General features: G+C 42.5%; 1 protein-coding gene across 2 annotated transcripts in view; it reads left to right on the top strand.

Moving 5' to 3' along the window:
- Nucleotides 1-22,349, top strand: part of LOC133258049 (ATP-binding cassette sub-family C member 4-like) — a 656,993-nt gene that overhangs the window by 546,854 nt on the left and 87,790 nt on the right. The window contains exons 12-14 of one of the 2 annotated variants that reach the window (XM_061434382.1): nt 8,100-8,194; nt 8,418-8,504; nt 17,543-17,639. The exons of the other annotated variant lie outside the window; for it this stretch is intronic. Coding sequence (XP_061290366.1) covers nt 8,100-8,194; nt 8,418-8,504; nt 17,543-17,639 — 279 coding nt within the window. The remainder of the gene's footprint in view (nt 1-8,099; nt 8,195-8,417; nt 8,505-17,542; nt 17,640-22,349) is intronic. 2 annotated transcript variants of the gene reach the window in all.

The following is a 22,349-nucleotide window of genomic DNA, read 5'->3' as shown; positions in this document are numbered from 1 at the left end:
TCATTGATTCAGGCTGGTGACACCAACTCCAAGGTCCAAGAGTCAAAAGGCTCAGGGGTTGAGTTTCAGTTTCTCTGTTGCAAGGTGTGTGGTTTTTGGCTGATTAATCCTTACAAAGCTGTTTTCTTTATCTGTGAAATGGAAACAATAATACTATCAACCTCATGAGGTTGTTTTGAGGATGAAATATGGTTGTGATTTTAAAACACCTGATTGCCATGGACATAACAAGTACTCTGTAAGTATTAGAATAATTTTGAAAATAAATTAATACTTAATTATAAACTCAGCCAGGTTTTGGTAAAATTACATCTGTAAAATGTGACATGTAAGAAAGAAGGTATCTGAGGATTTAACTTCCTTTATTTGAGTTGATATTTCTATAGGTGCACTACACGTGTGTTAGTTGCTCAATTGTATCCAACTCTTTGTGACCCCGTGGACTGTAGACTGCCAGGCTCCTCTGTCCATGGAATTTTCCAGGCAAGAATACTGGAGTGGGTTGCCATTCCCTTCTTCAGGGGATCTTCCTGACCCAGAGATCAAACCCAGGTCTCCAGTACATTATATAAATCAACAATAACAATATGCTGTTACCATAACATAAGCAATATAGTATGAAACATTTGCCTGCATGTTATCTTTAACCATTTGAAGGCTTTTGAAAACTTTTAGTCAACTCACATTTAAAGCTATCAAATTTTGATAAATTCAAGTTTAATATTTTTCCACTTAAATCACTTACTTGAATATTTTCTTTTCAGATTGCTTTGACAGTCATAGGATAATAAACTCATTGATCCTTTTGGGTCTAGATATAGAGACCTTCAAGACTTGAGTTACTTTAGTGTTGTCTTCATTTCAAATATATTCTTCTGTCACCACCTGGGTAGCCTGATGTGAAAGAGCAGAAGGCTATGAACTGACATGAGCTGGTTCAGATTCCTGCTCTTCTGTTTAACAGCTGACTGTCCTCAGGCCAGTGATGTGACCTCACTTAGTCTAAATTTCCTCATCTGTGAAATGGGGCCAGTACTTACTGTGCAGCTCATTGTAAGAATTAGAGATAAGCAGTGTCAGGGTCCAACACAGAGCTTGGTGCACAGATCTTACCCCGCAGGAGCTGAGAGAAGCTGTGTGCACGTATACAAATGATGGAGCATAGTAAGACGGGTCCTTCAAGAGAAATGAGAGATGTAAACAGGGCCTTAGGAACCCAGCAGGAAGAGATGAGTCCAGGATGGTTCCATGGGAGAGTGTGTGTGGACTGAGTCTGGAAGCATGGGCAGGATACTGACAGGCTGTGAGAGGAGGGGAAATTCTAAATGGAAGAAAAACGGTGAAGAAAGGCAGGTCCTCTTGTTGTTTGACTCTGGAGTCCAGCCCTCCTCTGCCAGAGCTTCATGTGTAGCCAGCATTAATCATTTCAGCAGTTTGCTCTGTAGTGTTTCTAGTGCTGAGTTTCCTCCGTTACTGAAGAGCCCTGGATGTACTTCTAGATGGATGGCAGCAAGCCAGCATCAGCATTTCCTAGTTTACCTCTAGTTTGTGAGTCTGTCATTCAGTGAAAATTGGTTAAATTTAACTTAGAGGTAACCAACATGAATAAGAACACCTCCTGTCAGTTGGAGGAGCTCTAATATATGTTCAACTCAGGCTTTTCCCCTTTAGTCAGTAAACCATAGATGAGAAATCAGTTTGACTTGATTTTACTTCAAATACTTGAAGATATTTTTCCCACTGGTGACTTATTCATAAATAATTTTCAGAGTCAACAACACACTTGAAGTATTACTACCAGACTTTGGGCTAGTTTCTTAAGAATGTGGTTAAGATTGCTGTGTTACAACATGGTGCTATTTTAAGAAGAAAACCATTTGAACAACATAAAATCAAAGCATAAAAACTAAGTGAAACAGTTTTCAAGGACTGTCAACAGTGAAAAGATACCAAGTGACTCTGTGTGTTTGTGTGTGTGTGCACACTCACATGAGGCTGAGAACAGAGTTCATTTTTTGTTGTTGTTTTTTTAAATGAAAACCAAGACCAAGAGATGGTATTAATTTCTAAGCCAAAGAAAGAAAGAAGGTAAAGTAATTATAAATAATCATAACAGAGTAATTGCTGCCTTTCATTGAATGCACCCCATTAAGCTTTGAGTGAGCTAGAAACCTGTGTGTGCCTGTGTGTCTGTGGATGTCAGGGAGAGTTATGTATCTTGTGTCATGCGTTTTGCATGTTGCGATTCAACACTGTGAACAGGGTCCCACTGTTAGCTTGATGAGAAAATAGGAATCAGCCACCAATAACAAGTTATAATTAATACATGTCCTTTTCCCATTTATGGAGGGTCTTCACACACTTCTTTAGATTCTCACAGCATTCTTGAATTTAGTGATTCTGGTTTCTGCCGCACATTCTGTAGAAGAGGAAAATGAGATTTCAGTTCAGTTCAGTTCAGTTCAGTCGCTTAGTCATGTCCGACTCTGTGACCCCATGAATTGCAGCATGCCAGGCCTCCCTGTCCATCACCAACTCCTGGAGTTCACTCAGACTCACGTCCATTGAGTCAGTGATGCCATCCAGCCATCTCATCCTCTGTCATCCCCTTCTCTTCCTGCCCCCAATCCCTCCCAGCATCAGAGTCTTTTCCAATGAGTCAACTCTTCACATGAGGTGGCCGAAATACTGGAGTTTCAGCTTTAGCATCATTCCTTCCAAAGAAATCCCAGGGCTGATCTCCTTCAGAATGGACTGGTTGGATCTCTTTGCAGTCCAAGGGACTCTCAAGAGTCTTCTCCAACACCACAGTTCAAAAACATCAATTCTTCAGTGCTCAGCCTTCTTCACAGTCCAACTCTCACACCCATATATGACCACTGGAAAAACCATAGCCTTGACTAGACGGACCTTTGTTGTCAAAGCAATGTCTCTGCTTTTGAATATGCTATCTAGGTTGGTCATAATTTTCCTTCCAAGGAGTAAGCATCTTTTAATTTCATGGCTGCAGTCACCATCTGCAGTGATTTTGGAGCCCAGAAAAATAAAGTATGACACCGTTTCCACTGTTTCCTCATCTATTTCCCATGAAGTGATGGGACTGATGGGATCATGGGATGCCATGATCTTCGTTTTCTGAATGTTGAGATTTAAGCCAACTTTTTCACTCTCCACTTTTACTTTCATCAAGAGGCTTTTTAGTTCCTTTTCACTTTCTGCCATAAGGGTGATGTCATCTGCATATCTGAGGTTATTGATATTTCTCCCGGCAATCTTGATTCCAGCTTGTGTTTCTTCCAGTCCAGCATTTCTCATGATGTACTCTGTATAGAAGTTAAATAAGCAGCCTTGACAGACTCCTTTTCCTATTTGGAACCAGTCTGTTGTTCCATGTCCAGTTCTAACTGTTGCTTCCTGACCTGAATACGGATTTCTCAAGAGGCAGGTCAGGTGGTCTGGTATTCCGATCTCTTTCAAAACTTTCCACAATTTATTGTGATCCACAGAGTCAAAGGCTTTGGCATAGTCAATAAAGCAGAAATAAATGTTTTTCTGGAACTCTCTTGCTTTTTCTATGATCCAGCAGATCTGGTTCCTCTGCCTTTTTTAAAACCAGCTTGAACATTAGGAAGTTCATGGTTCATGTATTGCTGAAGCCTGGCTTGGAGAATTTTGAGCATTACTTTACTAGCATGTGAGATGAGTGCAATTGTGCGGTAGTTTGAGCATTCTTTGATATTGCCTTTCTTTGGGATTGGAATGAAAACTGACCTTTTCCAGTCCTGTGGCCACTGCTGAGTTTTCCTAACTTGCTGGCATATTGAGTGAAGCACTTTCACAGCATCATCTTCCAGGATTTGAAATAGCTCCATTGGAATTCCATCACCTCCACTAGCTTTGTTCATAGTGATGCTTTCTAAGGCCCACTTGACTTCACATTCCAGGATGTCTGGCTCTAGGTCAGTGATCACACCATCATGATTATCTGGCTCGTGAAGATCTTTTTTTACAGTTCTTCTGTGTATTCTTGCCACCTCCTCTTAATATCTTCTGCTCTGTTAAGTCCATACCATTTCTGTCCTTTATTGTTCCCATCCTTGCATGAAATGTTCCCTTGGTATCTCTAATTTTCTTGAAGAGTTCTCTAGTCTTTCCCATCCTGTTGTTTTCCTCTATTTCTTTGCATTGATTGCTCAGGAAGACTTTCTTATCTCTTCTTGCTATTCTTTGGAACTCTGCATTGAGATGCTTATATCTTTTCTTTTCTCCTTTGCTTTTCACTTCTCTTCTTTTCACAGCTATTTGTAAGGCCTCCTCAGACAGCCATTTTGCTTTTTTGCATTTCTTTTCCATGGGGATAGTCTTGATCCCTGTCTCCTGTACAATGTCACAAACCTCATTGCATACCTCATCAAGCACTCTATCTATCAGATCTAGGCCCTCAAATTGATTTCTCACTTCCACTGTATAATCATAAGGAATTTGATTTAGGTCATACCTGAATGGTCTAGTGGTTTTCCCTACTTTCTTCAATTTAAGTCTGAATTTGGCAATAAGGAGTTCATGATCTGAGCCACAGTCAGCTCCTGGTCTTGTTTTTGTTGACTGTATAGAGCTTCTCCATCTTTGGCTGCAAAGAACATAATCAATCTGATTTCAGTGTTGACCATCTGGTGATGTCCATGTGTAGAGTCTTCTCTTGTGTTGTTGGGAAAGGGTGATTGCTATGACAGTGCATTTTCTTGGCAAAACTCTATTAGTCGTTGCCCTGCTTCATTCCGTATTCCAAAGTCAAATTTGCCTTTTACTCCAGGTGTTTCTTGACTTCCTACTTTTGCATTCCAGTCCCCCATAATGAAAAGGACATCTTTTTTGGGTGTTAGTTCTAAAAGGTCTTGTAGGTCTTCATAGAACCATTCAACTTCAGCTTCTTCAGCATTCCTGGTTGGGGCATAGACTTGGATTACTGCACTTTGCTGGAGCAGCTGTGAAGAGACACCCCACGCCCAAGGTAAAAGAAACCCAAGTAAGACATTAGGTGTTGCAAGAGGGCATCAGAGGGCAGACACACTGAAACTGTACTCACGGAAAACTAGTCAATCTAATTACACTAGAACCACAGCCTTGTCTAACTCAATGAAACTAAGCAATGCCTGTGGGGCAACCCAAGACAGGTGGATCATGGTGGAGAGATCTGACAAAATGTGGTCCACTGGAGAAGGGAATGGCAAACTACTTCATTATTCTTGCCTTGAGAACCCCATGAACAGTATGAAAAGGCAAAATGATAGGATACTGAAAGAGAAACTCCCCAGGTCAGTAGGTGCCCAATATGCTATTGGAGATGAGTGGAGAAATAACTCCAGAAAGAATGATGGGATGGAGTCAAAGCAAAAACAATATCCAGCTGTGGATGTGACTGGTGATAGAAGCAAGGTCTGATGCTGTAAAGAGCAATATTGCATAGGATCCTGGAATGTCAGGTCCATGAATCAAGGCAAATTGGAAGTGGTCAAACAAGAGATGGCAAGAGTGAATGTCGACATTCTAGGAATCAGCGAACTCAAATGGACTGGAATGGGTGAATTTAACTCAGATGACCATTATATCTACTACTGTGGACAGGAATCCCTCAGAAGAAATGGAGTGGCCATCATGGTCAACAAAAGAGTCCAAAATGCAGTACTTGGATGCAATCTCAGAAACGACAGAATGATCTCTGGTCATTTCCAAATGAGACTTAGGGAGAGCAAAGGACTTGTTTATCATGGAGGAACTGGTCCGCTACTTGCTTTCTCCCCAGGTTTGTTAAAGTACAGGCAGAGAAGTGAGGGCTTCATCTGCAGAGAGGTACTGCTGTGCATCATAGGTTGATGCCTGAGGGGTTTAGTGGATAAACTTCTAACAAACTCTGTCTATGTTGGGATGTGCCAAGTGATAATTACAGAGATCAGACCTGGGATATCTTTGGAAGGTTGATGCTAAAGCTGAAACTCCAGTACTTTGGCTACCTCATGTGAAGAGTTGACTCATTGGAAAAGACTCTGATGCTGGGAGGGATTGGGGGCAGGAGGAGAAGGGGATGACAGAGGATGAGATGGCTGGATGGCATTACTGACTTGATGGATGTGAGTCTGGGTGAACTCCAGGAGTTGGTGATGGACAGGGAGGCCTGGTATGCTGCAATTCATGAGGTCGCAAAGAGTTGGACAAGACTGAGCAACTGAACTGAACTGAACTGAAGTTTTCTAATATAATGCTGCATAACTTAGGCCTGATTTTTATCTTGTCATTTTGGGAATGTTCTTGTCATCTATTCTTTTTTTTCCCCCAGTACCCTGGGGAATATAGACTGACTTGTCTATTTACTCCTTAAATAATATTCAAAGGTAACTTTGGATTGTTTCCCAGATCCTCAAGTTACAACTTCATTTCCTTTTTAGCTTTGAGTTTTTCCTGCTTCTATAGACAAGTGTCTACTTAGTCCAGCTGATCTGCTAGGTGTCCCTTGAGCACACTGTTTCTTTCCTTTTGGTTTTTCCTATCCAGCCTGCTCTTTATACTCTCTTTCTTGAGCAGACCTTGTCTGTCACTCTGTCACTTGCCTTAAGTATCACTGTGAAGACATGAGCCAGGTGTTATCCCTTCTCTGAAAGTGGAATGCTGAGGCTGAGATCAGCAAAATGTTCAGTTTAAGACACACTCATTTCTTGATAAAATAAGTTCTGTGCCTTCACCATGGGCCACCGGCTCTCACACCTGTACCTCTAGCACAGACGTTCACACTTGCATGTTCAGCTGCACCATGACATCACCAACAGGTCATCTCAGCTTGTCCACAAGCAAAGTCTCCTAAACCTGCATCCACCATCTTCCCCAACTCAGTAAATGGAGAACCTGCCCTTCCCCTTCCTCATGTACCAGACACCACAGTCCTCTTCTCTTATACCCACACCCATCCCTTCAGCAGGTCTTATCAGTTCCACCTTTAACATGTGTCTGGAGTGTGACCCCTCTCTCCATTACTGCTGCTCTCACTCTGGTCCTGACCATGGTCATCTCTCGCCTAGATTATTTCAGTAGCCTTCTCACTTGTATCCACCCTCACCCATCCCCCCTGACTGTTTTCCATAAAGCACAGGTGTGACTCCTTAAAAACTTCAGACCAGACCTGTCACCCACCTCCACCTTTTATTGAAGTGACCCCAGGCTCCTCCTGCTCTGTCTCTGCTCACACCCCCCTCATTCTTAATCAATTCCTGCTCTCCTGGCCTCCTTGCTTGTCCTGAACACCTTAGGCATCTGCCCTGTGGCCGCTGCACTCTCCCCTCCCTCTGTGAGGAGCAGCCTCTCCAGGTCTGCCTGAGCTCCCCTCCAGATCTGCTCACACCCCCTCTCAACGGAGCCTGCCCCCCACAGTGTGGACTCTCTTCCCTCCTTCACTCTCCATCCTCCTGAGCAGCTTCCTTTTCCTTCTTGTCCTCAGTACTTGTGCTCAGGTTAATTTTCCATACTATCCATCTTCCATCATGGAAAGAAACCCTAGGCGCTTTGTTTCCTCAAAACTCAATTCAAAAAAAAAAAAAAAAACAAAACTGAATTCACTGTGCCCACAGCAATGCCTGTCATACAGTAAGTCCTCAATAAATCTTTGTTAAAATGGTCCAGTGCATAGCTGCTGTGAAAAATGACAGAATGAAAACAAATAAAACACAGAGGTTTTGTTTAATATTCTTGGTTACAGTTTAGTCACTATGATATATACCCACTGCTGTGACTTCCCAGGTGACTCGGTGATAAAGAATTCTCCTGCCAGTGCTGGAGATGCAAGAGACATGGATTCAGCCCCTGGGTTGGAAAGATCTCCTGGAGAAGGAAATGGCAACCCACTCTAGTGGTCTTGCCCAGAAAATCCCATGGACAGAGGAGCCTGACTGGTTACAGTCCATGGGGCAGAAAAGAGTCAGATATGACTTAGCAACTGAGCATGAATGTATGTTGATTAAATACTTGTATGGAGAACTAATGCTAAAAGTTTAAGATGGTAGTAGAACACATTTTAAATCTTTTACTTTTACCCTTTTTCTATCTCCATATAGGATTTACAGTCTTTTGAGGATAGAGATCTAACTGAGATAGGAGACAGAGGAACCACACTGAGTGGAGGGCAGAAAGCCCGGATCAACCTTGCAAGGTAAATGGGGCTTAAGTTGCCATCCTGCCCCTCCTTCTCCGTGGTTCCTAGTGAATGTAAGCACACAGATCCCGCTCACCAGGTGGGCCTGTGTAAAGCTGGGTCTTAGTCCTTTCCCTGGGCTCCTAGAATGAACCTGGAGTTGTTGGACGCCATCATGATTCAGAGATGAGACCCAGGGAGTGTGAAGTGTCCTCTCCTGACATCTCTCTCTGTTTTCTAGAGCCGTGTATCAGGACGCAGACATCTACCTCCTGGATGATCCGCTCAGTGCAGTGGATGCAGAAGTCAGCAGACACTTGTTTGAACAGTGAGTTTGCTCCTGTTTTCTGTCATTTCTTCTTTCCAAGAACCCCATAGAGATCAGGGAAGAGAGCTCAGAAAAGACTTGGTGCTTCAGGAGACTCAGCTCACTCTGCCCTGGTGTTCCTTTCTCCCCTTCCTTCCTGCCACAGAAGATCCATCATAGAGAAATCTTGTATCATGATGAAGTTAGGACAGGAACATACAGAAGGTGCTTCTAGTGTATGGAAGACAGTGGGTCTGTGCTTTAGGGAGTGAGGGATATATGGGAGATTTACCCCTGTGACCTGCAGTTGATAACAGACACTGTGGATGGACCCAGACCCCAGGAAGAAGAAAGATGATGTACACTTTTTAAATCAGAGAGTAGGACTTGGTAACCTGGTACTTGACTGCTGGTTCTTTTCCTCCATTATTTGTTAAAGGCACATTAGAAGCGAACTTTTCGGTACTAACATAGGGCTTCCATGGAAAGACCTTGTTGGTTTATGCTTACTATTCTCAGTTTGGAAATAAAACCTTTATTAAGTCTAGTAATAAAATCTTAATAGAATTTGAGGATGATTTATTCCACACCTGAATATTATTTCAATCATTTCACATTGCTTCATAGATGCTTACTAGAATTAATATTCAGATCCACAATGTGGGGTCAACTTGAATTTAAAAAAGTCTTGAGTCTTAACTCTCATTCCTGTTTCTGGAATTTAGAACTTGTTGTCAGTGGCTCTTGGCTGGCCACACAGTGATTAATGTAAAACAACTCTGATGCTTTTCTATGTAAAATGTGTCCTTAACACACACTGACTAAGCCCTCTTATGGAGTCTAGACTGGCTTTTTTGAAAGCTTTGTGAGCTTGTTTTTTTTCCTAAAACATCCTCAACATCTCCCCCATGGTTAGTTCCCTTGCTGTTGTTCACCTCATTAAAGCCAATAAGCCTTCCAGCTGCACTTATCAATGTCCTGCTGTGTATACTGAGATTGCTGCCCTTTACAGATGCCCTGCACAAAACCTCTTAGTTTACAAGAAGGGCAGTCAGCCAGGAGAGAGGAAGGACCCCCACTATGTAGAATAAGGGAGACTAGGATGCCCAGCTCTCATTCCTGCCTCTGAGTAACCTGTCTCTATGTGGAGCTTGTTAAGAGGGATGCCTGGGAAAAGGTCAGCAGAGTCAAAGTTTAGAGGGTTTTGCTGCAGGATAAGAAATGCTAAATGAAAGCAGAAGTGGCAGGTGTAGGCTTTCAGTGAAATTGAAAAGATTCCTGTGCCCTGGGCTGGGCGGGAAGTGCCCTGGGGGCCTGCAGGCTGGGCAGGTGTGTGGAGGCTGAGAAGAGTATCCAGTTCTTTTGCTGAAGAAGAGTAGAAACACAGGTGTGGAGGGAGGAGGAAGCAAGGCTGTGAGGAGAACAGCAGACACGTCCTTGCCTTAGGGGGTGCGTTGTTTGCCAGAGAGAAGCAGTTTGGAAATTCTCACTCTCAGGTCCTGTGTTAGTTTGCTGGGATTGTGTTCATCCAGGCTGCTCTCACAGGATACCAGACCCTAAGCGCCTTAGAAGTAACAGTTTATTTATCTCCGTTCTGGAGGCTGGGAAAGTCCAAGTTCAGGGTGCTGACAGATTCAGCGTCTGGTGAGGGCACGATTCCTGTGTCCTCATGTGGGGAAAGGGTGAGGGAGTTGTGTAGTCCCTTTTATATGGACACTAATCCCATTCATGCAGGCTCCACCCTCATGACCTGGTCACCTCCCAACTGTCCTATTTCCAGGACCTTCACAGTGGGGATTAGGTTTCAGCAAATGAGTATTAAGGACACAAATGCCTAGTCTGTAGCAGGCTGTCATGGATGGAGTGTGGGAGGGTTTAAACAATGGGAATTAATTTTCTCACAGTTCTTGAGGCTGGATGCTCAGGCTTAAGGTGTTGTGGGCAGGTTCAGTTTCTTCTGAGACCTCTGTCCTCGACTCCTGATGGAATCCTCCTTGCCGTGTCCTCATATGGTCTTTCCTCTGTTCATCTGTATCCTCGAGTCTCTGTGCTTATGTCTTAGATTCCTCTTTCTAAGGTCAGAGTGCATCAGGCCCAACCTAATTAAGGGTAACTTAATTACTTCTTTAAAGTCTGTCACCAAATTCTAAAGTATTAATGACTGCCTTACTGATGGCTAACATGTTATGTTAACGTGTTTAATTCTGGGGCAACATGATTGACGTACAGCAGGTCCAGAATAGCAAAGTGAAGAGACTTCAACAGAGTCAGCGGTTGTTACAGGGAAATGTGTGAGGAACTCTGAGCTCTGGACACAAGGAGCTGGGATTCCACATCCACTGTGGGGGTTTGGCTTCCACCAAAGTCTGTGTGTAGCTTGTGCTTAGTGTTGGGGTGACGAAAGAGCTCTGCAGATGGATGATGGTAACGACTACACAACCATGTGGATGTACTTAAGACCATTGAACCATGTACCTAAAAATGGTAAACTCCATGTTATATTTTACCACAATAAAAAAAGTGCAAAGTGGCATTGATTGTTTCAGAACACAAGAGAGCAAGGCAACTGCCATGTGGCAGGGCCTCCAGCTCTCTGATCTTGACCTCCCTTTCCTACCCTCTCCTTATCATGACTTGGTGAATTTCCCTTGGAGAAGTGCCTAATGGCTTGTCATGAGTTCAGTGACAGGTGTTAGTGCTATGACAAGGATTCCTCACCCCTACCCTCCTGGCATCATGAGGATTTTCCTAGAGATTTGGATAAAAAAGCATTATTTGGGAAAAATTCAAGGTCATCAACTGATAACTTCATTGTAATGATTTGTATTACTTCAATCACAATGGAATGTTACCATGTAAAATGGAAGAAACCATTTTACAACATTTGAGTTGGTCTGTCTTGAACATGGGCTTCCTGGTGTTCAGCATTAAATAATCTGCCAGGATACTCAGGTTCTACCCCTTGGTCGGGGTCGGGAAGATCCTGGAGGAAGGTGTGCCAATCCATCCAATATTCTTGCCTGGAGAATCTCATGGATAGAGGAGTCTAGTGGGCTACAGTCCATGCAGTTGCAAAGTCTGACATGACTGAAGCGACTAAGCATACACACTACCTTGGACAGAGCAACCCACTAGATTTGATTAAAATCCACTTTAAGGGACTTTTGGCAGGTACTTTTATATTAAGGAGAAGAAATTTCACTTTTAAAAGCTTTAGTACTAAGTCTGAAGAGAGATTTACTCAGTCAGAGGTCTTAGGTACAAATATTGAACTCAGACATGTCAAAAGAAATAAATGAAATTTTTTGGACATAATGAGGTGTATGTGTTAACATCCTGGTCCCTTGCTTCTGATTATAGATCCAGTGTCTAGAGTGTCCTCTTGTGAGTTTTGGATTGACATGTACACACTATTATATTTAAAATACATATTCAACAAGGACCTACTGTATTCTCTAAAGCAGGGAACACTGCTCAATACTCTACAGTAACATAAATGGGGAAAGTATTTGAAAAAGAATAGATACATGTGTAGGTATAACTGAATCACTTTGCTGTATACCTGAAGCTAACACATTGTTAATCAACTATACTCTAGTATAAAATACAATTAAAAAAAATACAAAGAAAAAAAGCCCAAAGTATCCTTTTGGGACTTTTCTTCCTGAGTCCAAAGCATATGGCCGCTTGTGGTTAGGGAGGAGTGGAGAAGGAAGCTGACATTTACTGAGTGGATTGGTGGTTTGATTTCTCAGAATGTGTGGATGAGTTGTCACTGACCTTGTTCTGAGATGAAGAAACAGGTTTAGTCACTTGTCCAACGTCATCAGGCTTGTGAGAGGGACTGAGCTGCAGTCTGCTGCCTCCAGACTCTCCACATGACTCACTCAGCAGGCTGAGCTCTGGTCCATGTTCCTGAGATTTGCTCTGTGAGGAGCTTAGGCTCCCAAAGTACCTGCGTGGAACCCCATCTATGATCACTGGGGCCCCAGACCTAGCTACTCGCTTCCCTGGAGGAGTTGTAAACCCTGTGAGATGAGACTGGGGCTGAGTTCCTAGGGGTCTGCATTTAAAATGGAGGAGCAGATTGAGGGGTTAACAAGGTTGGGCTTCACTGGTGGCTTAGATGGTACAGAATTTGCCTGCAGTGCGGGAGACCTGGGTTAAATCCCCTGAAGTAGGAAATGGCAACCCACTCCAGTATTCTTACCCGGAGACTTCCATGGACAGAGGAAGTTGGCAAGCTATAGTCCATGAGGTCATAGAGAGTCAGTCATGACCGAGTGACTAACACTTTCACTTTGAAGTGAAAGTGAGGAAAGTGAGGGGGATTGTTGGGCTGCATCCTGCTGGCCTGCTAGGCCTGTGCTTGCCCAGCTAGACTGAAGAAAGAGTGAGGAGTCAACACCACAGACACAACTGGTTTAATGACTAGGGTGAGCTTCCATGTCTGAAGCAAGGACCTAACCAGCACCCCACTGTGTGCGGTGGGGAGCAGGGCAGGACATAGCAGCAGTCTGTGCTCCTAGTGGGGACATAGTTGGGGAGGGAAGATTACTAGTTACAGGGGAATTGACATTAGATTGGCTCTTCTGTTACCATGGAAACCAGCAGAGGGCCATGTTCTTCCCTCCCCTTTAATAAGAATAGTAGAGGGTTCTGATCTAAAGCTAGAATAATCATTAGCTAGGCTCTGGGGCAAGTGTGTAGAAAGGTCAGTCATGTGAGTAGGTGTAGGTGAAGCAGGCACTAGGTCAAGCAGGAGATGTAAAGAAAGCAAGAGAGCAGCCATCTTGGGTAGCCTGTTCATACACATGTCTTGGCTATAGAGAATTGGTGTGTCTTCTGAGCTGTTGGATGATTCCCACTGTGATTTGGATTCTATTCTTTCATTTTTATGTTTGGAGGGTGTCCAGTCCTAATGAAAAAAATATTTCCTTCCTGTGTGGGACTGGGATGTTACAAAGACTGATGGAGGCAACGTTAGATTTCTTTTTTTATCTGATACTATTTGAGAAGTTTCTAGAAAATGTACTCTGGCAAAGGTTACCAAAAACCTGTCAGTTTTTTTGTTGTTAATGTATTTCATCTATCATAAATAATCACCTTGAAAACTATCTAAGAAAAATGTACACATTTTATACGACATGAGTCTTTCTCTAATTCCTATATAGTAATAAGATAGTGTTTTAGTTCAGTCAAGATTTGGAATATCAGTGTTAATTGTTTTCCATTATGAAACATGTAAATAATTGTTAAGCTGAGTTTTTTAAAGAAAAAAGTAATTTAGCTATTGGTGCCTATTTTACTGGAATACTTTTTAGAATTTTTTAGCAGAGCAAGATTCAAGTTTGCCGCTAATGAATTTCAGGATCTTGTGAGAATCATTGACTTGTATTAGTTTGGTGCAAATGTACTTTTGGTTTCAGACCATGAACTTGAAATCATTATAACTCAGCTCAAACACATCTTTGTTAATCAAAATTAGGGGCCACTACAATCAACATCTTTGCAGCCAAAGATGGAGAAGCTCTATACAGTCAGCAAAAACAAGGCTGGGATCTTACTGTGGATCAGATCATGAACTCCTTATTGCCAAATTCAGACTTAAATTGAATAAAGTATGGAAAACCATTAGACCATTCAGGTGTGACCTAAATCAAATTCCTTATGATTATACAGTGGAATTGGCAAATAGATTCAATGAATTAGATATGATAGAGTGCCTGAAGAACTATGGACAAAGGCTTGTAACATTGTACAGGAGGCGGTGATCAAAACCATCCCCCAAAAAAAGAAATGCAAAAAGACAAAATGATTGTCTGAGGCAGCCTTACAAATAGCTGAGAAAAGAAGTGAAGTGAAAGGCAAAGGAGAAAAGGAAAGATACACCAATATGAATGCAGAGTTCCAAAGAATAGCACGGAGAGATAAGAAAGCCTTCCTCAGTGATCAGTGCAAAGAAATAGAGGAAAACAATAGAATGGGAAAGACTAGAGATCTCCTCAAGAAACTTAGAGATACCAAAGGAACATTTCATGCAAAGATGGGCACAATAAAGGACAGAAACGGTGTGGACCTAACAGAAGCAGAATATATTAAGAAAAGGTGGAAAGAATACACAGAAGAACTTTGCAAAAAAGATCTTAATGACCCAGATAGTCATAGTGGTGTAATCACTCACCTAGAACCAGACATCCTGGAGTGCGAAGTCAAATGCACCTTAGGAAGCATCACCAAAAACAAAGGTAGTGGAGGTGATGGAATTACAGTTGAGTTATTTCAAATCCTAAAAGATGATGCTGTTAAAGGACTGCACTCAATATGCCAGCAAATTTGGAAAACTCAGCAGGGGCCACAGAACTGGAAAAGGTCAGTTTTCATTCCAATCTCAAAGAAGGACAATGCCAAGGAATGTTCAAACTATCACACAATTGTACTCATTTCACACAGTACCAAAGTAATGTTCAAAATTCTCCAAGCTAGACTTCAACAGTACATGAACCGAGAACTTCCAGATATTCAAGCTGGATTTAGAAAAGGCAGAGGAAACAGAGATCAAATTGCCAACATCTGTTGGATCACAAAAATAGCAAAAGAATTCTAGAAAAGCATCTACTTCTGCTTCACTGAATACACTAAAGCCTTTGATAGTGTGGATCACAATAAACTGTGGAAAATTCTTCAAGAGATGGAAATACCAGACCACCTGATCTGCCTCCTCAGAAATCTGCATGCAGGTCAGGAAGCAACAGTTACAATAGGACGCGGAATAGTGGACAGGTTCAAAATTGGGAAAAGAGTACATCAAGGCTGTATATTGTCATCCTGCTTATTTAACTTATATGCAGTGTACATCATGTGAAATGCCAGGCTGGATGAAGCAAAAGCTAGAATCAAGATTTCCAGGAGAAATATCAACAACCTCAGATATACAGATGACATCATCCTAATGGTAGAAAGTGAAGAGGAACTAAAGAGCCTCTTGATGAAGGTGAAAGAGGAGAGACAAAAAAATGGCTTAAAACTCAACATTCGAAAACCTAAGATCATGACATCTGGTACCATCACTTCATGGTAAATAGATAGCAAAACAGTGGAAACAGTGACAGACTTCATTTTCTTGGGCTCCAAAATCACTGTGGATGATGACTGCAGCTATGCAAATAAAAAACATTTTCTACTTGGAATAAAAGCTATGATGAACCTAGACAGCATATTAAAAACCAGTGATATCACTTTGCCAATAATGGTTTGTATCGTCAAAGCTATGGTTTTTCCAGTAGTCATGTATGGATGTGAAATTCAGACCATAAAGAAAGTTGAGTGCCAAAGAATTGATGCTTTTGAACTGTGGTGTTGGAGAAGACTCTTGTGAGTCAAATCAGTCAATCCTAAGGGAAATCAGTCCTGAATATTCATTGGAAGGACTGATGCTCCAATTCTTTGACAACCTGATATGAAGAGATGACTCATTAGAAAAGATTCTGATGCTGGGAAAGATTGAAGGGAAGAGGAGAATGGGATGACAGAGGACGAGATGGTTAGATGGTATCACCAACTCAGTGGACATGCATTTGAGCAAGCTCCGGGAGATGGTGAAGGTCAGGGAAGCCTGGCATGCTTCAGTCCAAAGGGGCACAAAGAGTCAGTCACAACTGAACACCTGAACAGCAGCAACAACAAAACACTCAACACATTTTTGCCAATGAGAAATATGTTTGTTTATTCTTGTAGCATAAAAATCTGTGCTTTAGGATTTGATGAACTCTTGGAATGCATTGTCTGCTTCCTACCAGTTGTGGAAGCACTTTCCCTGCAAAAAGTTGTCAAGATGCTTGAAGAAGTGGTAGTCAGTTGGTGAGGGGTCATCTGCATATGGCAGATGAAGCAAAACTTCATAGACCAATTTGTTCAACTTTGAAGTGTTGGTAATGTGATGCGCAGTTGAGCATTGTCATGGAGAAGAACTGGGCCCTTTCTGTTGATCAGTACTGCAGACATTACTGTTTTCAGTGTGTCTCATCAATTTACTGAGCGTATTTCTCAGATGTAATGGTTTCACTGGGATTCAGAAAATTGTAGTATATCAGACAGGCAGCAGACCACCAAACAGTGATCACAATTTTTCTGATTCAAGTTTGGCTTTGGGAAGAGCTTTGGAGCTCCAACCACTGAGCTGGTCATCACCAGTTATATACAATCCACATTTTGTCGCACATCCCAGTTTGACTGAGAAATGGTTCATTGCTATTGCATAGAATAAGAGAAGATGACACTTCAGAACAATATTTTTGATCAGCTTATGAGGTACCTACTTCTTGAGCTTTTTCACCTTTCCCAGTTTGCTTCAAATGCCAAACAACTGTGGTATGGTCGATGTTGAGTTCTTCCCTAACTTCTTGTGTAGTTGTAAGAGGGTTAGCTTTGATGATTGCTCTCAGTTGGTGGTCGATGTTGAGTTCTTCCCTAACTTCTTGTGTAGTTGTAAGAGGGTTAGCTTTGATGATTGCTCTCAGTTGGTGGTTGTCAATTTCTGTGGCCAGCCTCTATGCTCCTAAACTTCAAGGCTCTCATCTCCTTTGCAAAACTTCTTGACCACTACTGTGCTGTACATTCTTTAGCAGTTCCTAGGTCTAATGGGTTGTTGATATTGTGAGTTGTCTCCACTGCTTTTCAACCCATTTTGAACTCAAATAAGAAACTCGCTTGGATTTGCTTTTTGTCTAACATCATTTCCATAAAGAAGTATAAAATAAATAGCAAGTAATAAGTCATTATCAAAGAAACATAAAGTGAGAAATAAGCATTAAAATGATGTTTAACATAACTATATTTATTTAGAATGTATTCTGAAATCAAATGACAAATTTCAACAATGCAAAAACTGAAGTTAGTTTTGCATCAACTTAAATATTTGTGTTTAATTTGTTTTATTTGGTATTTACAGATTTTTGAGGGCTGTCTTGTCTTTGTCTCATGTTTTCAATTTACGAATTTTCAGTTGTGAGCACCCCGATTAATGTGTTTTGTTCATACTGTACCTTTTACATTTGTAGGTGTATTTGTCAACTCTTGACTGAGAAGATCACAATTCTAGTGACGCATCACTTGCAATACCTAGAAGGTGCAACTCAGATTCTGATACTGAAAGATGTAAGTAATTTCTAGAAGTCTGTGGAGCTTGCTCACACTCAGATGTATTGAAGGCCAGATCCTCCAAGCAGATCACTCTCCTTGGATATGTGATAAACACCCTCTTCTCCCTCAGTTATATCCCCTTTTTCTGAGAACTGGTGATATTCATATCTTTGAGGATGAATAAAAAGACCTGTAGAAATGTCACTCTAAGCCACATAAAGCCTAAAGTATATTAAAGTGCTACTGAAGAATCACTGAATTATCACTTCTAGTGAAACTTTTTTTAAAGATAATGATGCTATTTTATTTAGAACATTTATTTCCTCTTCCACAAATTTGGCTCAGAAGGTAAAGTGTCTGTCTACCATGCAGGAGACCCAGGTTTGATCCTTGGGTTGGGAACATCCCCTGGAGAAGGAAATGGCAATCTACTCCAGTACTATTGCCTGGAAAATCCCATGGACAGAGGAGCCTGGTAAGCTACAGTCCAAGGGGTTGCAAAGAGTCGGACACGACTGAGTGACTTCACTTTCACTTTCCACAAATTAAGTCAAAGTATATTAGTATTTGGAAATTAGAAATACTAAGACCTGTTTGTACACATGTGATGTCATGTGCAGTTTGCCTGAAGATCATCTTCCATTAGCACTAGAAGCGAGGTTGTGTGCTGAGCACCCTGGTCAGAGATGCCCACTCTGCTGGTGTTGCCCATTGCTGGTATTCCTGCCTAGGTCTCTATGTGCCTGAAACGTGTGGGAGCCTGTGCAGCAGGAAGACAAGGCCTTGCTTTTATGGGGCTCCTGTTCTTAAGGGGAAGATGTGACATCCTGGCTACCTCCCTAAGGATCTGGTGCCTCATGGTCTCTGAGTGACATGAAGGTGGGAGCCATGGAGTCACCTGGGGAAGCGGATCTGAGGCAGGGGTTCCTAAGGAAGGAGCTGACCTGGCAGTTTGGAGGAATGGCAGGAAGACCAGCATGTCTGAGGAGAGTGAGCAGGGGGACAGGAGGGAGCTGGTTTCCAAGCATTGGGCAGCAGGCCTGGAAGTGGAATTAAAGCCGTTGGATGGTCCAGAGCAGAGGAGGGAGGTGGTCTGATGTGGGATTTAAAAGATTCTTTCCATGTTTGCTGGGGGAGCAACAGCAGAAGCAATTTGAAATCTTAGTAATGTTGGGAAGGCAGAAATACAGGCTCAGGCTAGGATGTCAGTTTCTAGAGCTACTGTAACAAAGCACCACAAACGGGGTGACTTAATACAATAGAAGTTTATTGTCTCCCTGTTCTAGAGGCTATGGGTCCCAAATCCAGGTGTGGCAGGAGTGTGTTCCCCCTGAAGGCTCCAGGGGACAATCCTTCATTCCAGCCTCTGGCATTTGCCGGCCTTCTTTGTGTTCCTTGGCTTCCAGCAGCAGCATTGTGGTCTCCGTCTCTCTTGTCACATGGCCATTGTCCCCATGTCAGTCTGGGTCTCTTCTCTTCTCATAAGAATGTCAGTCACATTGAATTTAGGGTTGCTCTGCTCCAGTGTTACCTCATCTTAACTTCATCACATCTACACAGACTGTTTCCATTAAATAATGTCATGTTCACCTGTTGGGGGCCGGCGTGAGGCACTCCGCCCATGGCAAAGGTCATGAGGAAGGAGGCGCGACATACGCAAAGGCGGGATTGAGCCTCAGGAGTCCCCCTGGAAATCCTCGAGCATCTACCCCCATAAACAGAGTCATCGAGCCTCAGGAGTCCCCCTGGAAATCCTCGAGCATCTACCCCCATAACCAGAGTCTGCCTACTTTGCTACCTTGTGCTCTCACCTACACCTCTGACTTTATGGAGGCTGTCCCCCACCACCTCTTTTGGAGAAGGAGTTAACTTAGAGCTCCAGTTAATAATAATTCCTGGGTGTAATAGGAGTGTTTCAACCTACAAACTCCTCTGAAGGTTCTCTAGCCTGCCTGACAGGCTCGCCTGGCCACATGTGATTGCTCACAGCCTCCCAACTATGAGAGGCACAAGATGCTTTAAACCTTCTAAAAACAGGTTCCTTAGAAAAGTTAGAAAACTATTAGTATAAGTATAATGGGCTGATTAGAAATTGTATTGGTGAAGGGTTTTTCATTTGTTGAGCCAATGTTTGTTGCTAAGACTCCACATCCCCTGCCCTTACACACATTAATGAATATATAGAAGAAATAAGTACTAACCTTTGATATAAATCACAATAGACCTTAGGCTAAGTAAATTCTTTCCTTAACTAAAACCCACTACACCCTCACCCTATAGGAATGTAACTTTGTTTGGGTGGCGTCTGTTTTAAGAATAATCACCCCTGGAGAAATAAGTGTCCTGGTTGACTGACCGCTGTCAAAAGGAGAGGGTCATAAATTGTCAGCAGGCCCCCTGGCCAGAAGATAATGTAACACTCCTAAGACCTCTATATATATTTGTATGAAGCACCTGACTTTGATAAAAGTCAGGACTGCTGACCCCGCGTGACTTTTGCATAACATCTCAGTGTATAAAAGTAGACCATGGAAAATAAAGGATTGGGATCAGTTCCTCGAAAGACTGGTCTGCCCATGTTGCTCTCTCTCTCACTCTGGCTGAGTCTCCATCTGGAGCATGGAACCCACCAAGCTTACTAATTTTGCCTGGGCTTCTAAGATCCGACTGGGGAGGCCTCAGTGTCTTCTCTCCTTCGGGAGAACGGAAGGACGCCTGCAGCCTACGTAAGTGGTGCAAGCTTCTTGTCTTGAAGTTTTATTGGTCTCCCACGTAAACCAAGCTACTCAGCCTCTTTTCTCCACTGAATTTTCCTACTGAGCTATCCTCATTCTATTACTCTTTATATCTCTAATTAATATCTAATTGAAGCTATTGTATCCTGATCCTCACCTATGCCGTCCCCGCTTCGAACTCCCTGGATCAGCTGGGGCTAGACCCCGGCATTCACTGGTGTCATATTTAGGGCTTGATCATATCTTTTTAGGGGGACACCATGCAATCCACTGCACTTGATGTAATTGAGGGTGGGCTGAAGATTAGAAGTTTTCAGACCTAGTGGTTGTTTGATGCTTCAGTCCTTGGCTTGTTTGCCTCTGTACCTCAGCACCTCCTTTGTTAACCCATGTCTGTTCCAACAGGCCTTAGTCAGATTTCTCACTTACGAGGTGAATTTCTGCTCCAAGTTAGATTATTAAAATATAGCACCTCTACTTCTCTAGAAGCAGTTCCATGTGTTGGCTCTTTTCCACTCCTCCAGCAATAGGGGTTTCCGATTTCTCAGGCTCAAAAGCAGTTAATTCCATGTACAGAGAGAGTGATAGTTGCTGCTGCTACTAAGTCACTTCAGTCGTGTCCGACTCTGTGCGACCCCATAGACGGCAGCCCACCAGGCTCCCCCATCCCTGGGATTCTCTAGGCAAGAATACTGAAGTGGGTTGCCATTCCCTTCTCCAATGCATGAAAGTGAAAAGTCAAAGTGAAGTGGCTCAGTTGTGTCCGACTCTTCTCGACCCCATGGACTGCAGTCTACCAGGCTCCTCCATCCACGGGATTTTCCAAGCAAGAGTACTGGAGTGGGGTGCCATTGCCTTCTCCAGAGGGAGTGATAGTAGTTTGTAAAACCTCAACATTATTTAGCTCATCCCTAGATGTTTTGGTATTCTCTGATTGCTTCTATTGATGACACCATCCCCACATTTAGTACTATTGGAATGACTTGTCCACTGGTGAGCACCCCTGGATGAGTTGGAGTCTATCCTTCCTGTTTGTCTAGTCCCTTTCTAACAGCAGAGAGTGGATGGCTACCCCTTAAACCCTTCAGAATTGTTAGTCCTCGGCTGCTGAGTGAAATTGCTATATTTTTAACACTAGTCATTTCCTCTTGCATCTTACAGATACAAAATAGAAAGTGTTAATCTCATTTTAAAAAGGTGTATGACTCAAAGAAATAGAGGAAAACAACAGAATGGGAAAGACTAGAGATCTCTTCAAGAAAATCAGAGAAACCAAAGGAACATTTCATGCAAAGATACGCTCGATAAAGGACAGAAATGGTATGGACCTAACAGAAGCAGAAGATATTAAGAAGAGGTGGCAAGAATACACAGAAGAACTGTACAAAAAGATCTTCACGACCCAGATAATCACGATGCTGTGATCACTCACCTAGAGCCAGACATCCTGCAATGTGAAGTCAAGTGGGCCTTAGAAAGCATCACTATGAAGAAAGCTAGTGAAGGTGATAGAATTCCAGTTGAGCTATTCCAAATCCTGAAAGATGATGCTGTGAAACTGCTGCACTCAATATGCTAGCAAATTTGGAAATCTCAGCAGTGGCCACAGGACTGGAAAAGGTCAGTTTTCATTCCCATCTCAAAGAAAGGCAATACCAAAGAATGCTCAAACTACCTCACAATTGCACTCATCTCACACGCTACTAAAGTAATGCTTAAAATTCTCCAAGCCAGGCTTCAGCAATATGTGAACCTTGAACTTCCTGATGTTCAAGCTGGTTTTAGAAAAGGCAGAGGAACCAGAGATCAAATTGCCAACATCCGCTGGATCATGTAAAAAGCAAGAGAGTTCCAGAAAAACATCTATTTCTGCTTTATTGACTATGCCAAAGCCTTTGACTGTGTGGATCACAATAAACTGTGGAAAATTCTGAAAGAGATGGGATTACCAGACCACCTGATCTGCCTCTTGAGAAATTTGTATGCAGGT

This window comes from Bos javanicus, chromosome 12, assembly GCF_032452875.1.
Source record: "Bos javanicus breed banteng chromosome 12, ARS-OSU_banteng_1.0, whole genome shotgun sequence".
Lineage (NCBI taxonomy): Eukaryota > Metazoa > Chordata > Mammalia > Artiodactyla > Bovidae > Bos > Bos javanicus.
The sequence above is the reverse complement of the archived record's forward strand: the minus strand, read 5'-3'. Positions and strand labels throughout refer to the sequence as shown.